General features: G+C 41.2%; 2 protein-coding genes across 5 annotated transcripts in view; one reads left to right on the top strand and one right to left on the bottom strand.

Moving 5' to 3' along the window:
• Nucleotides 1–1,562: 1,562 nt before the first annotated feature.
• ccnh (cyclin H) lies at nt 1,563–7,782 on the top strand. 3 transcript variants are annotated; one of them, XM_086314075.1, is made up of 10 exons: nt 1,578–2,359; nt 2,436–2,587; nt 2,689–2,811; nt 2,908–2,981; nt 4,060–4,273; nt 4,382–4,545; nt 4,882–4,952; nt 5,201–5,306; nt 7,413–7,476; nt 7,580–7,782. In XM_086314075.1, the coding sequence occupies exons 2-10, from the start codon at nt 2,471–2,473 to the stop codon at nt 7,604–7,606; spliced, it is 960 nt and encodes a 319-aa protein (XP_086170201.1). In that variant the 5' UTR covers nt 1,578–2,359; nt 2,436–2,470; the 3' UTR covers nt 7,607–7,782. The 3 variants fall into 3 exon arrangements, with proteins under 3 accessions (XP_086170199.1, XP_086170201.1, XP_086170200.1); XM_086314074.1 differs by having other exon boundaries at nt 1,829–2,359; nt 2,686–2,811; XM_086314073.1 differs by having other exon boundaries at nt 1,563–2,359; nt 7,413–7,782.
• Nucleotides 5,683–15,872, bottom strand: part of rasa1a (RAS p21 protein activator (GTPase activating protein) 1a) — a 30,240-nt gene continuing 20,050 nt past the window's right edge. For both annotated transcript variants that reach the window (XM_086314065.1, XM_086314066.1), the window contains exons 7-26: nt 15,614–15,666; nt 15,347–15,497; nt 15,110–15,188; nt 14,547–14,670; nt 14,288–14,444; nt 14,057–14,144; nt 13,201–13,281; nt 12,679–12,836; nt 11,188–11,264; nt 10,901–11,073; nt 10,649–10,808; nt 10,320–10,462; nt 10,067–10,182; nt 9,886–9,972; nt 9,720–9,787; nt 9,538–9,626; nt 9,376–9,453; nt 8,948–9,082; nt 8,775–8,854; nt 5,683–7,042 (exon numbers count right to left, since the gene is read on the bottom strand). In XM_086314065.1, the coding sequence (XP_086170191.1) occupies nt 6,994–7,042; nt 8,775–8,854; nt 8,948–9,082; nt 9,376–9,453; nt 9,538–9,626; nt 9,720–9,787; nt 9,886–9,972; nt 10,067–10,182; nt 10,320–10,462; nt 10,649–10,808; nt 10,901–11,073; nt 11,188–11,264; nt 12,679–12,836; nt 13,201–13,281; nt 14,057–14,144; nt 14,288–14,444; nt 14,547–14,670; nt 15,110–15,188; nt 15,347–15,497; nt 15,614–15,666 (2,146 nt within the window). In that variant the 3' untranslated portion in view covers nt 5,683–6,993. The remainder of the gene's footprint in view (nt 7,043–8,774; nt 8,855–8,947; nt 9,083–9,375; nt 9,454–9,537; nt 9,627–9,719; nt 9,788–9,885; nt 9,973–10,066; nt 10,183–10,319; nt 10,463–10,648; nt 10,809–10,900; nt 11,074–11,187; nt 11,265–12,678; nt 12,837–13,200; nt 13,282–14,056; nt 14,145–14,287; nt 14,445–14,546; nt 14,671–15,109; nt 15,189–15,346; nt 15,498–15,613; nt 15,667–15,872) is intronic.

Below are 15,872 nucleotides of genomic sequence, written 5' to 3' on the forward strand. Positions count from 1 at the left end.
CAACCTGGGTACCAATTTGGATGGGGTGGGGTGGGGGTGTCGTTGGATGCTGCAGGATGGAGAGTAGAAAATTAATATGCGACGAGTCAGAATCGGGATTTAATTGTTGGCGTGTGAAGCTGAAATGGAATGAAAGCTGCAGCAAACACGAGGAATATCAGGGCAAGGGCGGGCAAAAAAATGGATTAGGCAGGCTCATTCTGGTAAATCATCTGCATCATTGTCAAGGTTATATCCAGATTATTTCCTCTCATGCTAGAAAGTAACTTCATAGATGAGATGAGGAAGGTGGGCCACGGGGTGGGGATTATCTTCCTCCAGCTTCTCCTCGCCTCCCTCCTCAGCATTATCACCGCCATGAATAGTTTACAAAGCTGCGTACAGGCGAGGTGATGGTTCACATGGCATCGGCGGCTGAATTTTAGCTGACTTTGTGTCCGTGAATAGCAATCATTTCAGCACGCCTGAAAAGGTTTTCATATGCGGCTGAAATATAACAGGCAGGAGTGTGGGCTCGACTCTGGGAGGATGAGTCTAACTCGATCAGGGAGGCTCAAAGATCATTCAGTTGATCTGGCAATGCAACAAAATCACCCAAGTTTGATTTCCCATAAAACACTGCCTGTCAGATTGCATAGGAGCAACCGTTACTCACAGGGACACACACACACACACACCTGACCTAAAACTGTGGTGTCCCTTCAAATCACCCATCACATGAACATACACACTCACGGGGAGGCAGATTTCACTTGCTGCCTCACCATCAAGCCAGCATTTCTTTTGTAAATAGTGAAGGCACAGGATGAAGTGATGAAGTCTCAAAACAGAAAAAAAAAACCCTACACATACATATATAAATGACAAATTAAACAGCAGAAATGTAAAAACAAAACAAAACAACAACAAACAAACAAAAACCTTCAAGATAGTCCAACACAACACAGAAAGACAAAAATAAGTCATCACACTGCAGAATTATGCGAAATAGCAGAGGGAGAGGTGTTAGGCTGACAACACAAGCGTGCATGCACAGTCAGTCCCGCGCACGCACACATATGCGCACATACAGTAAACGTTGCAATGGTCTCATCAATAATGCATCGGCACTTCATGTTTATGCAATTTACAGGGCAAGACCGAGCGGTGGCTAGTGTAGAAGCCCGCCGTAGCCTTGTGCACAAGCCTATCACAGACAGAGCTCAGACGCGAGCGTTCACACGGAAAGCGCCTGTAGAGAAAAAGGTTAAGATTATATAAAATAGTCCCAAGTGCGCACATACCTGTTAAAGCGTCATTTCTTTGAGCCTGGTTTTATGCAGGCTCGAAGGGCTTCATGATAACGCCGCACTAAGGAAATAAAACTGTAGCTGTGGTGATATGCAAATTAACGGCTCCCGCTGAATGCAAGGGCATTTATTATTCATAAATTACTCATGTTTATGCAAATGAGGGCGTGCGGAAACACGGGTGGGGGGTTGAGTGGCTCTGTCTAAACATACCGTGTGATTTCGTTTCTGTTGCGCATTTTTTCCCCACCCCCCACTAACAAATAATCAAAATCCTTGATTTTAACTAACATATAGTCACAAACCAGCTTTAGCAGTGTGAACTTTATGTTGTCCTGGCTCATTTAAAGAAGAAGGAGGAGGGAGCTGCTGTTAATGCGGGCCTTTATTCAAGGTTTACATGCTTATTTATTCTGGGTTATTTAGCGTGTGCTAACCCAAGTGAAGAGGACACATAAGGTCAGACACCTCTTTCAACGCTACAGACTGTCAAAAGTGGCAGCTATTTCTAACCGGCCTAGCACACGTGACCCTGCAAAGGTGGGATATCATCTGAAGAAATCTCTTGGGTGGGAGGTGAAACGTCTTCATGGCGCTTCATTCGTTTTCTTTCCAACCTCCTGTTTTTTCTTTTTTTTCTGGAGTATGTTTGCTTGTGTGTGTGTGAGTTCGTGTGTGTGTTTACTTCTGTCAAAATTGGGGACCTATATCAGCTGACACACCCGTTCATTGGGGACGCTGTTGCCTCTGGGGACCGAAACTACCCCAATTAGACATAAATTGAAGCCATTCGGCGCGTTTCAAGTGGCATTCCCGTCTAAAACTGCCAAAAACGTCCCTAAATATGACTTAGATTGTGTGCGTATATGTGTATGTGTGCGTCATCAATAACCGACGAGGTCGACGTAATCCAATGGCGACGCGCGTGGGATTTGTTATTGCCGCAGTCCGCTTGTTAAGACGTTAGTTTTGAACTGTCTTGAGGCATTAAACGCGCTCATTTGTAGAAAATTATTTTCACGCAGCATCGGTGTCGTGGATGGACTGACCTTCAAATACGCTCAACAACTGTAAGTTATTTTATTTCAGATTTATCAAAGTTTGGACGGCAGGCTAACGTTGACTCTTTTTTTTTTTTTTTATCAGGCAGTTTTGCTGCGGTGTTCTCCACAACAGGCGACATGTTTCACAACAGCTCCCAGAAGAAATACTGGATTTTTAAAAGTGAAGATGAACTCGAGCATATGAGGTGCAAGGCTAATCAGAAATTCCGCAACAAGGCCCTAGAAAGTGGGAAGGTAAGCTGCGATTAAAAATGTCATTAGGCATATTTGAACCAAAGATGTAGTCCATGAACGTCTGTTTGACAGTTACCTTCACTCCCTCCTCTTTGAAGAAGCCCGGGGTGAGTGAGTCCATGTTCTTGCAGCGTCATGAGGAAGACGTCCTATTTCGGCACTATGAGAGGAGGCTGCTGGAATTCTGCAATGCTTTTAAGCCCACAATGCCAAAGTCTGTGGTGGTATGTATGTATGTATGTATGCATGCGGTTTCTTTGAACAGAGCCATGTGACCTCGAGGACATCTGTGAACCACGTGCCTTTCTCTCGTTTTGCAGGGTACAGCCCTCATGTACTTCAGGAGATTCTACCTGAGCAACTCCGTCATGGAGTACCACCCCAGGATTATCATGTAAGTACTGCTGGTCGGTGAAAGGAAAACGAACAGCACTGAGGTGACACATTAAAGGAAGTGTCTGTTGAGGAAAGTTTCTGATAGGTTTGGCAGTTTCCCTCTAAGAATTTGTTGACATATGTGAGTCCTTATATTGACTTTAATAAATTCAAACACTGAGGTGAAAAAAAGTAGTCGACAGTAGTAAAAAAGACTCGACGGTGCTGAGCAGGCCAATTACAAAAGTTGCATGCTGACTCAATACGATGCGTAGCTTTGCAGAGAGGTGGACATCAGGTTACTGCATAGGTTATGCTGTAGGGTTTCAGAGGGGTTTGTGGCTACGAGGTGACATCCTTACAGTGTAGATTGTACACAGAAGCATACATCTCTTGGTGTGTTTCAGAAATTCCCAGTTTGTTAAACTCGCAGGCAAACTTTGAACTGTTTTATTAAAACGATCAAAGCGATGCGACGGTTGTAGTGTAACTCAGTTTGGTGGTCTCTTATCGTAAATTAATGTGATGTCAGGTGTGTTGAAAGCCTCAATTCAAGAGTCAAAGTTGATCTTCAGTGGAGAGAGATGATGTGGGCAGATGTCAGGATGAGAAACGCGTAAGAGTATGTGGCAGCAAAGCATCTCAGGTGTTTCGTAATCTGTGCTCAGTGTTAACAGGGGTGACCCATGTGATCGTCACCCACAGTCACATTATCAAGTCGTCTAGACTAAGTGCAGACAGATTCTCTAAACACAGCGTTTTTTTTTCTTTGACATCATAATTTTACCTGACCTCATAATAAATTGTTTTTGTTTTTTTGTGGGGGGGGGGGTTTCTCTTCGATCTTAACCAGAGTTGTTCTCAGTGATCTCCTACTTCCTGCTATACACTTTCCTCCTAATGGGAATGTTTCCTTCCAAGATAAAAGTGTAGCATCCATAGGGCATAGGGGGAGGGTCACTGAATGATTTGCTGTGTATAAAAATGATTTATTTAACTAACACTTAAACCACTTAACCTTCATGTCGTGTTGAATAATGAGTTAATTATAGAATGTTTTTTCAGCCTTGTTCTAAGCAACCTGTTACTTGTTTTAGGCTGACGTGTACATACCTGGCCTGCAAAGTAGATGAATTCAATGTGTCCTGCACCCAGTTTGTGGGCAATCTTGTACAGGAGACCCCAGCAGGACAAGAAAGGGTTCTGGAGCAGATCCTGGAGTATGAGCTACTGCTAATCCAGCAGCTCAACTTTCATTTGGTGGTCCACAACCCCTACAGACCCATGGAAGGTCTGCTCATCGACCTCAAGGTGGGTGTGCTCTTATGACTGCTTCACACTATAAACACGAAGACGGAAACTACTACTGCCCTAATCTCGCTTACTTAAGTTTTCATTTGAAAATATCGCTTTTTCCAGACCCGGTACCCTACACTGGAAAGCCCAGAGTCACTGAGGAAGACTGCCGATGACTTTCTGACACAGGCAGCTATGACAGATGCAGGACTACTTTTTTCTCCCTCCCAGATCGCTCTGACAGCTATTCTGAACAGCGCCTCGAGAGCCGGTCTTAACATGGAGAGGTAGTACACAAAGTTCTTAAATCAGTAACCAGGTGACAGTGGTCAGTTTGAATTTCAAACACGGATTTAAAATATGTCTAATTATGAATCGAATCTTCCTCATGGTTGAAAAAAAAATTTAAATGTTAGATAATGTTTAGAATTTAAGATTTCATCATAAAGTCCAGAGTGATTATTGGCTGGCTTAGTTAATTTATATGTACAGCAAATACATTACAAAAGCAAAATTTGAATCAGGAACAAAAAAAAACCGTAAAATGTAATTTCTCTGAAGAAGTTTGTCCGTCGTATGTTAATCAAGACCGATCCCTTCTATGTATTATTTCTCATGCCCAGTTACCTGACCCAGTGCTTAGGACTGAAAGAGGAGAAGGAGACGCTCTCAAAGATGTACGACTCCATGAGACGTGAGTAAACCGCACCTTCAAGTTGACACCACAAGATGGTGATATTGAGCTGTTTTAGCTTCTCCAGAGGCTTTTTCTTGCGGTTCTGTCCGATTGACTGCACGATACAGAAACTATTATGCTGAATTGCACAAGTAAAGGAAGAACTGAATACATTTTAAATGCCAATCCAACTCATGTGCCTTAGAGCTACAAAACAGGGCCTTGGCAAAGAATGCGCTTTCAAACTTGCTGCTTTGTTTTTTCAGGAATGAAAACCCTCCTGAAGAAATATGAGCCTCCTAAACTAGAGGTGGTGAATATTTCCAAACAGAGGCTGGAGAGGATTCATGCCGAATTTGCCAGTTCAAGCAAGTAAGGAGACGACATTAACTCCCTTGGTTGTTTTTGTTTTGTGATACTTTCCGACAGTTAAACATTGTGATATTAAAATCAGAATATATAAAGCTGATCAGTGTGTACATATGTATGTAGAAAGAAAAATAACACTTAATGTCACTGTAAAACTGTCACGTAGTACTCTGGCACACACAAACAAGCGACTAAGTCCAGGTATATATTGTTTTATTTTAGCCAGGTTGTCGTATCTAAGATGCAAAAGGTTCAAGGTTCAGTAATCAGGTAGAAAAATAAAAAGGATTACACATCATTATCATCAGCTGTATGAAATACAGAAAGTACATCATCTATACCATGTAGCACAGCTGATATTGGTATAGCTGATGAGGAGTTTTGTTTTTTTTGTTGTTCTGGGCGATGTTAGGAGACATTATGTCACTTATCTGTCGCCAGATGTCTGCTAACACTCGGTGAGGTCCGTGGTATCTTAAGTGCAACTACAGTAAACTGTGGTAAACTTTTGCGCTATGACAGGCACAGATTCAGACTTTTGCAGCTGCTCGAATCACGACGAGGCACACGGGGCCAACCGTTATGACGTTGAAGTTGGTAAATCTGTGCGTGGCATGACTTCTCCGGGTGGATCTATGTACTGAAACGCCACCTGTTGGTGGAGGGAAAAGCGAGAGACAGAGAGAGACTGCAACGTGTGAAAGATTCTTTTTTTTTTTTTTTTTTTTTTAAAAACGTCCAAAAAGGCATAAAGGGGAGTTCCGGTGAAAGTCGTTAGAGCAGCATATATGTAGGCCCACACACAATAACAGGATCCGTCAGGATTACACATGCACAGAATGGGTTACAGGTATCTCCTACAAACTCCTATGACTACCTTTCAGCTGTAATCGTACACAAACACAGTTTCTCTATACAAGCCTAAGTATATAACATCAATAAACAAAGCAGCATATTTTAAAAAAACAGCCAAAAAAAGAAGTAACAAGCGACTCCCGTTGCTGCGTCAAAGTTCACACACAGACTGGAAGTCGTCAATGGTTTAAAGGAAGAGCTTATTGTAAAAATCAGGCGACGTGGGTGAGAGGACAGTGAGTAGAAAGGGCGTTAAGGCTCGTGTTGTCTTGGCAAGAGGTGCTATGTTTGAATTCCCTGATGATGGCAGAAAAAAAACGCTACTTCAATGCTTTGGATTTCCTTTCTCCTGTATCATCACGAGACAGAAGTTGGCCCATCAGGTAGCCTCCCTACCAAACCCCCTATTTGTCTGGTTCTATGTCAGTTACCAAATGTAACTGCTCAGGTTTTTTTATTTTTTTTATTTTATATTTAGGGAGTGGCAGGAATAGCAAGGATTTAAAAAAAAAAAAAAAAGTCTGCAGTAAAGTCTCTCAGATCTTCACAGAAATCTTTGAGGCTTTTTGCCCATCTTTAAACACGGCGTCATCGTTTGAAGCATTTCGAGAAGGGCTTTGGAAGGACAGCATTCAGAAACGCAGCAAGTGGGTTTCCCATGGAGAACAGCCGTATTGCATTTATACCGCCAGGAATCTAGGCCACATGCTTGGAAAGTACAAACTTGCTCCAGTCTTCGGTTCTACACCTCACGGGATGATGAGGCCTCGCTTTGGCTGGCTGTGCGGCCCGACCGCCACACTTTTGATTCTCAGGTGAAAAATCGTATGAAAACTCACATTACCTGGATGGCAGCAGCGAGTGACATGATGGTGCACTCTGTCCTGTAAGATAAAGCGAACACGTTTGTGAAAGGGACTTTGTTTGCTGTGCATCAAAATGTTCCAGACAGATGGCCTCGCCAGTCGTGTGTGGCTTGCAAACATGGCGTGAAGAGAGTCTAAATGAAGTCATAGAAACTAAAATAATGAAGAGAAACACAAAATGCAACTAAGAGTGATTATGGAGGGGCACTACACACTAGAGGTCTCACACTACCGAAATGAGTTGACGACAGAGTTGACAAGTTACAGTTAACAGCAAAGATGTGGGACGGTTATTTCTCGCAAAACAACACTTGCGATTTGCAGAAGTGTTTGCAAAACTAGTTTTACACCTACATGCTAAATTTTCTTTTTTTTTCCCCCATCGCAGCAAACGAAAGAGAGGATATGAAGAAGATGGCCATGTAGCAAAAGAACCACGGTTGGTAGAAGAGGTGAGGCAGGCCAACATTATTCTCAGTTTAACGTTTGTTTGTTGCTGTTGTTGTTTGTTTTTTAAACAATTCTTTCTAAATCTAGACTTTTGTTTTATTTCAGGAATGGACTGATGAAGACCTCATCTAGACTTGTGCAACTGAGCAGAGTTTAAAGTTATTATATATACACATTAATTCCAGTGTTTTACTGTAAAGGGATGTGACATAAATGCAGGTGTTCGTGTCATAATTGCAGTCAGCTGTTTGTTTGCTCTCTCTTCTGCTTTTTTAATAAAGAGTTTTCTACATATTTCTGTCACATGACACCATGTGCACACATTTCTCCTCCTTCAAATCAGGAGACCAAAAGAAAAACCCACTCCGTAATCTACTTTACAAAAACAGTTTAATGAGTGCATGCATGTCTGATACAGTCTGTACTATCCCAATTTTTTTTCTTTTTACTGCTGTAAACACTTTTGTTTTACTTGGTTTCTCTGATTATGTGTCTTGAAGTTTCAAAAAAAAGAAAAAAAAAAGCCTCAACCAGATAATCAAAAAAATAGCTGATACAATTATTGGGAAAAATGCAGCTCTTCTCATGTATATACTCATGATTCCAGCAAGAGAATTTATTAATATAAAATAACCATACTTTTCTTTTTTCGAAAGACTTTGTTCCAATCTAGAAAAGAAAAACAAAAACAAACCACAGACATACAGAGATGCTTGTTTCAGTACTTTGCAGATATTGTCACCACCTTCAAATAAGTCACTAATTACAAAAAAGCATCATCTCTTGTAATCCAGTTTCCAGTAAAGGGGTCTGAGGAAAACTAGCATCTCCTTGCCAGTTTCCTCATATTGAGTAGGAGGGGTGCGGGGGCACTTTGGCAACCTGTGCTATTGAAAACACATACTGGGTACAAAAAGCCCCTCTCAGCATTTGGCCTCAGTGATGAAAGGAATAAATGTACCCAAATCACAGTTAATGGAGGAGGGGAACAAATATTTGCATTGTGCATACAGCTGTCAGTTACTGGTGCAAGTTCTTTGTTTGTTTTTTTATTTATTTTTTAAAGTACGCCGTCGCCTGTTGTACTCAGCTGCTGTTGTTGCATAGCTCTCTTGTGGTGAACGAGACAAGATGGCAGGTGGGTGGGATGGGCGGGACTATCAGAGGAAGATATGATGGAGAATGGTGGATGGGTTGCCATGGTGATGAGGGTAGAGCATGCCATGTCTCCACCGGGCTGCACTCGGAGACTTGACGCAAGGATGGGGAGGATGGGAGGAGAGGAAGAGTGCAGTACTACCTGTTGCTGTTGGACATGGCATACTGAGCCTGCTTCTGCTGGAGGAGCTCTGTGATGGCCAGCATCTTTTTCAATACATGCTGCGGAGATCAAACGGGGAGATAAATGAGCCTCGTGAAATGCGACGACATTAATTGATGTCTCTGTGCGAGAATGTGGCAGCGGTCTCTAACCTGTCCTGAGCCCCTCTCGTTGCTCAGCGTCCGGAGCTCGTCTGAGTGTGTGGCACAGATCTCGTGCAGCGCGGCCAGGTCCCGGGACAGGTCCGTCCTAAAGTGCTCCGTGGCTTCAGGGAGGTCAGGCACATTCTAGAAACACAGTTAAGAGTTTCTTAAAGTTTTTCAAAGCTTATGAAAAGGTATCCTTTTATAATTTCCCTAAGGTCAATGTAGTATTTAAGCTACTTTCTTAATTTGACCAATAGTAAAAAAGCAGCGATGACATACCGCCCACTCAATTTAGCGCTTTTGTCAATGTAAAGAGATCTAACTACACACTGAATTGCTAAGATATCTTAATAGTACTTTACTTTTACTTTATAAAACTACAAAGCATTTAAATGCACTAATCTTTTGAGCTTTCGGCAACAAATGTGACTCACCCCCAACTCGTCCAGAAACATGATCATCCTGTGTTTGTTGTTTTTGATGAAAGGGTTTACACCCTCCATGTAGGGTTCCTGTTCGTGAGCAGAGACAACTGTCAAATCCAGACAAATCTCGACACGTGCCTTCCTATAAAAGCTGAATGAAAGAATTCATACCTTAGCACCAAATTCAACCAGGTTAGCCAGATTCTGGACAGACTTCGCCACCAGTGTGAGGGTCCTGCCTGCTGTTGAAGATGGAGGATCTGCAAAAGGGAACAGTAGTGTCAAATGCACAGTGGCAAGTCACAGAGTGAGCAAAGATGATATGGCGTGTGCGCTTTTCAGCAGATGCTCACCAGAAATGATGTTGAACATTCTGGGATTGAGGATGGCGGGGCAGATCAGTCTTAGAAAGACAAAGCCACTAGAAAAGGAATCGATAAGCATAATAAGATATTGAAACATAATAAACAAACATTCATACTCTCAAAGAAAATCGGTGTTTTTTGGCAGTTTGTCTACCTTACAACTCTCGTTCGCATGGTGGTGTTGGTGGGCCACTTCTGTTGCACAGACTTCTGCAGACAGCCGTAGATGTACCTCAAAGTACTGAAAAAGTAATTATAGAGACACCTGAATTGATTTTTTGGGTTCCTTGGACTTGTGGTTTGATTTTCTGCTGTGTGAGGGTAAATGAGCTTACGGTGGAAGGATCTCAGCAGCCATGAAGATCTTCTCCACCAGCTCAGACAGTATGTTGAGGAGATGCCCCAGATTCATATTCACATCTTCATTCTTTTCCAGTTTTGAAGGGTTCAACTTAAAAACAATTTTTAAAAAAGGTAGATTTAGGCCGAGATTTGGCGGGGAAATAGACAAATAAATTCAACAAGATAAATATTTCACCTTATTGTACGGTATCAACACTTAATGCAACATTTTTAGCAGGCGTTTACCTCGCAGGACTGTTTGCTCTCCATGATTTTGAGGATGGTGTCTTTGAGCGCGTGGTGGACGAAGGGTGTTGCTGTGGCCTTCATGTACTGCTCCATCAGTGTGCTGGCCAGTGTAGTCGCTCTGAACAATGTTGTGGCCTCATCTGGTAGCAATGCATAAGCAGAGAAGGGTTTTTAAAATGCGTGGACACGACAACTTCCCGGTTACCAAGCAACATGATTGTCACTTATAGCTTTCAATGAAATGATTCTTTCATAATTCTTTAAAACCAATCTATTTAGATGCCTAAGCCTTCCTATCTTTGGATTACAATAGCAGTGACTCCTACCCTCCATGCTAATCTCTCTGTCATTGAGTGTCCTGAGTAGCGGGGCTTCAGTCTTCTCGTGCCTGAAGATCCGCAGGAGGAGACTTGCCAGTAAGGAGCGGTCCTGACCACACACATGTGCCAAAGCATAGACGACATAAAACTCCTTCTGCAAGATTATCTGCAAAGGATGCACAACAAGGACATAAAGTCAACAACCGAGTAGACCGTTAATAGACGTTGCAATCAAAGCCACTTTTCAGTGGTTCAGACCTCCTTGAATTCGTTGTACTCCTCTTCGGGCATGATCTTCTCCACGGAGTAGCGGGCACGTACACGTAAGGAGCCCGGCTCAATGCCCTTCAGAGGAACGTAGGAGCTGAGAGGGAACCACTCGTCAATCATCTGGCCTTTTTGCAGCCGGTTTAGCTGGCAGCGCATGAACACTGAGAAGGGAAGAGACATTGAGGCATCGATGAACACGGAGAGAAAAGGGTAGATAACGGAAATAAAGTAAATGCAGATTTGAATCTGTTTTAAAACTTGAAGCTGTTACTTACAGATGTCATTTTCTTTACTCTTTTTCGTTTTGTTACTCAAGCTGATTTCAAATCTGTTAATTTCACTGGACAAGTCACTGAAACAACAGAGATAAACACATCATTCTCTAAACCAGGAACCACACACACTGCTCATTTCAAATGTACAGTACCGGTATTCAAGTGCATCGTTTTCAAAATTATCTGTTAACATATGTACATATAAATGGGAATATGCTTTAATCTGTTTGTGTATCTTGTTATGTTGCCACATTAATGTTTTGCTATGTAGCAAACACTTCAACTTCACTAACATCACATGCACAGCATTTCAGCTCCAATTGTAAAACAATGACTACATTTACATGGAATATAATACTAAAAAAAAAAAAAAATGAGAAAGAAATTGTAGTCTGTGAACAAATCGTTCACTTGGTTTCAGGCTGTGTTCCTCCTTTGCGTGCTCTTGTATTTATATAAATGCCAGGTCATTTATATTACTGCAGACTGAGAGCTCAGAAGAATCAAAAGAGCAATAATAGCAGCTACAGTGCCATACAGATGAGAGATATATGTCTTCAAGTATCTATTCAGATAAACATCACAGATGTTAGATGTGTATTTTTTGCATGTTACACTTTTCTAGTTCATTGCATGTGCAGCCAGTGAGAAACAAGAAAAAGCATTTTATTAAAGGGTCCACCAAACATCAACTTAAGGACAAAAGCTGAGTTGTAATTTCAGCTACATTTACATGTCAAATAATTCAAACAAAAAAGTGTGTGTGTGTGTTTTCCAGAGTGTAAGGCCTCTGCCTGCATTAACAAACCAGATGAAAAACATTGCATGTATGTACACCGCTGACTCAAGGGTTCAGCTCCTCTCTGCCACTCACTGAACAGAGCAGACACAAAAAGATGTGCATCTTTGGCAGGAGAGCAAGAACCCTGCTCAAACAACAGCACTGGCCACAGTGCAAGACTCTTTGTCGCTATAGTGACATGAAAAGTTGCTAAATCAGGCTGGAAGCTGCTTAAGCAACAATGAGATGAACTGAAGCATGACATGTACTCTGCGAGTGAGAGGGATGTCAGTCGCATGAGCTAATATCCAAATTACAAAAGTGTAAAAAAAACAACAACAAAAAAACGATGTTCAATGCCATCGGTGCAGCTTGTTTATTCAGTGACAATGTTAATGTGTACGGCCATAAAGACATGGGTTTCCTTAGGCAGAATATGTGAATCACCGTACTTTCCTGTTAACTATGCCACTCCTACATGGTCCTGGGGCAGATTCACTTTGCAGACTTTCGACACCTCAGTCTTATCTGTGCTCTCTCAAACAGTGGTAAACATTGGCACTACACTGGCTATATAGCATGATGCTAGTATGCTATGAAGTGATTTTAAGCAATAAAAATAGCTGGAAACATTAGAAGGATAAAACATGAAGGGAGAAACATAACAGCAAAAGCCAAAGGAGAGAAATAAACAAGTACAACAAACTTACTCAAAGATGAATTCCTCAGTGAAGACGGGGTTCTGCCCCTCCCGCGGGTGCGTCTTAGCAACCTGGACACTGTTCAGGTAGATGTTACAGTAGGGGTTGGTGAAATACTTCGCTGGCAACTTGTGCGCCTCCTCCACGTACAGCACCAGGCTGCTCACCTGAAAGACGGCAATAAAGATTAAAACATATGCACTGATGGGTTGCAATAATTAGATGTCCTGATATGCCATGACATTTGAGGAGAACCTCGTCAAACTACTGAATTAATCTTTAATCAGAAAAATTAGAACAACTGCCTCATCACAGAAGAATTAATATACAAGCCATTTTAATAATCAGTGTTTAATCTTTCACAATATTATTACGTTTTGATAGATTTTAAACTTTAAAATGTTGATGTCACAATTGCAGCCCTCTCTTGCACATACACCTGAATGAGAGCTGCCTCTTTATTCACTGGATTTAATCTTCTGCTGTGTTGCTTTGCCATCATGACCACACACTGGGTGCTGCTATACAAACCTGTCTAAGCCTCTTGTTGGAGGTGGGCTGAGTGGTTTTCCTTAGGTTATTACAGAAGGTTTGAAGGCATTTCATCCAATCCTGCAGAAAAAAGGAAAGAAGAAAATGGCCAAAACATTAAAAAAAAAAATACTGTATTTACACTGTGTGTACTCATTTATTCCACAAAAAGGAATAAAATGAAAGTCTTATTGTGAAATTTCTAACTGGTGGCCACTTGCATCTGGAAACTGAAAATGTTTTGTGGCCCCAAACTTATCTAAGACAAAATATACTATAATGAATATATTACAATATAAAACAAGAGAAAACTGCTGTCCTAAAGTAAACCTGTTCCACCGGTGCTACAGTGTAAATGTGTAATTCTACAGTGAAACAACACTGCCACCATCAGGTCAAACTGAAGCTACAGCAATAAGTCTTTCATTTTCGAGCATTTTTATGACATTTCAGAAAGATTTTAAATCAAAGAACTGAGGCGTGATTAAAGTGGTGTTTCACCTCTAATTCAAGGGGTTTGATAAATGATGCAGTATGTTCGTAAGCTCTTTCCTTCCTTCCTACTTTTCTCTTCCCAGCATTCTAACTTCCACTTTAGACAATGATACATGAAAGATAAAATAAATAATGGAATAAATTTGCACTCTGATCTAGCAGAAGACAAATGGAAAGAATACCAGTCGGTTGAGTTCTACGAAAGTAGATAACGATGTTGAAATCCTTGTTCTTTTAGAGAAGCACCCTCAGCTCTCAGAAAAATAAATGTATGTGTATAAAAATATTTCTAAGAATGTGTATGCGTTTCTGCCTTGTTTGACCATTTTCTGTGACAGTAAAGTGCTGACTCTCTGTTTACCTGTGCCTGCTCTGTAGCCTCTCCTGCAAAGTAGAATATGTACTGTTCCTCGCTAAAGTGCTGGACAACAATCTGGAAACAGTTTGGCCTGAAAAAGTAAAGCAGAAGACAAAATGCTTTAACGATTAAAAATAATTTCCATCTATACAATGTCTATACAACTGCTATCATTAAGCATTCAGATTTTAAAGTGTAAAAAATGAAACCACTGATTAGATTTCAAAGCCCGACCTGCCAAACAGACTGTCGTGCACGCCGTAGACGGAGCACACGCTTAAGTCGATCAGCCCTTTGGGTTTCGTGGCTCTTTTCTCGTTTTCAAAATAGATGAGCTGTGCGTCATTACCCTCCAGGATAAAGTAAAGGTTCTTCCACCGTTTGCCTTTGCCTGTGGGAGAAATCAAAGTTTAGACTCTCAATGAGATAATAGTTACTCACGATGTTACAAGAAGATAAAAGCCCAGACAAAACGAGCCAACGTTACACAAACCTTTATTGATCAGGAGGTAGCCTTTTTTGACAATGTTTTTGTAAAAAGCATCTTTTGTTTTCCGTCTGATAGTGTTATAAATTTCTCTCCCATCCACTACGTCAGTCAGAACCTGTTCCTGGTGCTACAGTAAATACAAAAACAAACACCGTGTAAGGACAGAGGTAAAATGACATCATTCAAACGACCAGCTTACATCGCTTTTCTCCGTCTGTTATGTCTATTGATTAAGAGAAGTGTGGATGATTTTTATTAAAAATTGACATTTACTGTTCACTGAGAGTCCAATCATATTAAAATGTAGTACTTTAACATATTTAAGGTTAAGTCCTCCACCTTGCATTCATTTAAGCTCTAAAACTTCACCTCAAATATCAACAAAATGACATCTCAGAAAAAAATTTGTACACTGCCTTTCCAAGGTGGCACAAATGCTAAGCCCTAATATCTTCAGAGACTCACACACACAAAAAAAACAAAACAAAACACACTGTCGAATGTCATTTTGCTAAGTCAAAAATACAGTGAGGTTCACTATATGACGTTAGCATATAACTGCTTACCTGAACTGAAACAGCTTCTTTTAAGTTGTAACCCTCAACAATCTGTTCTTTCTTGTAATGGTCGATGATGTCATCAACACTGCCAGAGAGAAAAGACACTCAGCTCATCAGCAACTACATCGGCATCCTCAATATGTGCTGATGTTGCATTGCAGAAATGCTACAGTTATACTTCAACTTTCTTTATATAACTGTGTTGCATCGCCACACTGAAGGCAGCCACACTGGCAGACATACCTGTTATAGTACCTCCCCCCCATCACGTATTGATTGTTAGGTGTGGGGGAGATTTTAAACCTTTGGATGTTTTCATTGGTGCGAAAAAAGAGGGAATAGTCGCCAGGTGTGTTGTCTGAAGGCCGGACTAGAAAACCGCACACTTGACCAACTATGAAATTAAAAGGAGCAAAAGAAGTGAAGGAAAAAGAGACGTTTAGATAATGTTCACAACATATTTGGGACAAAAAGAAACTGTAAAGTCTGCAGTGCTGAGTGAAAGTGTACCTGTCATCAGAAGGTTGTAGGCCTCTTGCTTGGTGATCTTTCCGTGATACCAGCTGTAGGAGAGCAACAGAAGGAAAACAGACTGAATTAACGCAATTAACCGAATGCTCAGTAGTGATCACATGTCTAAAAGACAAAGCAAACTAGGCTCCGCGTATGGATGCATTTTCTGCAATAATAAACTACAGTAATACAATTATGTGTGATAAATTATTGTAACAGAGAGGACAGATTTTTATGGAAGAGAACAGATGTCAGA

This window comes from Aulonocara sp. 'chitande type north' Nkhata Bay, linkage group LG12 (assembly GCF_057382095.1).
Source record: "Aulonocara sp. 'chitande type north' Nkhata Bay isolate Kocher_YH1m ecotype deep benthic linkage group LG12, A_spYH_male_GT1.1, whole genome shotgun sequence".
NCBI lineage: Eukaryota > Metazoa > Chordata > Actinopteri > Cichliformes > Cichlidae > Aulonocara > Aulonocara sp. 'chitande type north' Nkhata Bay.

Bases quoted from the DNA above. Each gene is read 5' to 3' on its own strand.
- ccnh (XM_086314073.1), top strand. From the start codon at position 2,471: ATGTTTCACAACAGCTCCCAGAAGAAATACTGGATTTTTAAAAGTGAA. The intron at 4,274-4,381 runs GTGGGTGTGCTC...CGCTTTTTCCAG, and splicing joins GTCTGCTCATCGACCTCAAG to ACCCGGTACCCTACACTGGA. The intron at 5,307-7,412 runs GTAAGGAGACGA...CCCCCATCGCAG, and splicing joins GAATTTGCCAGTTCAAGCAA to CAAACGAAAGAGAGGATATG.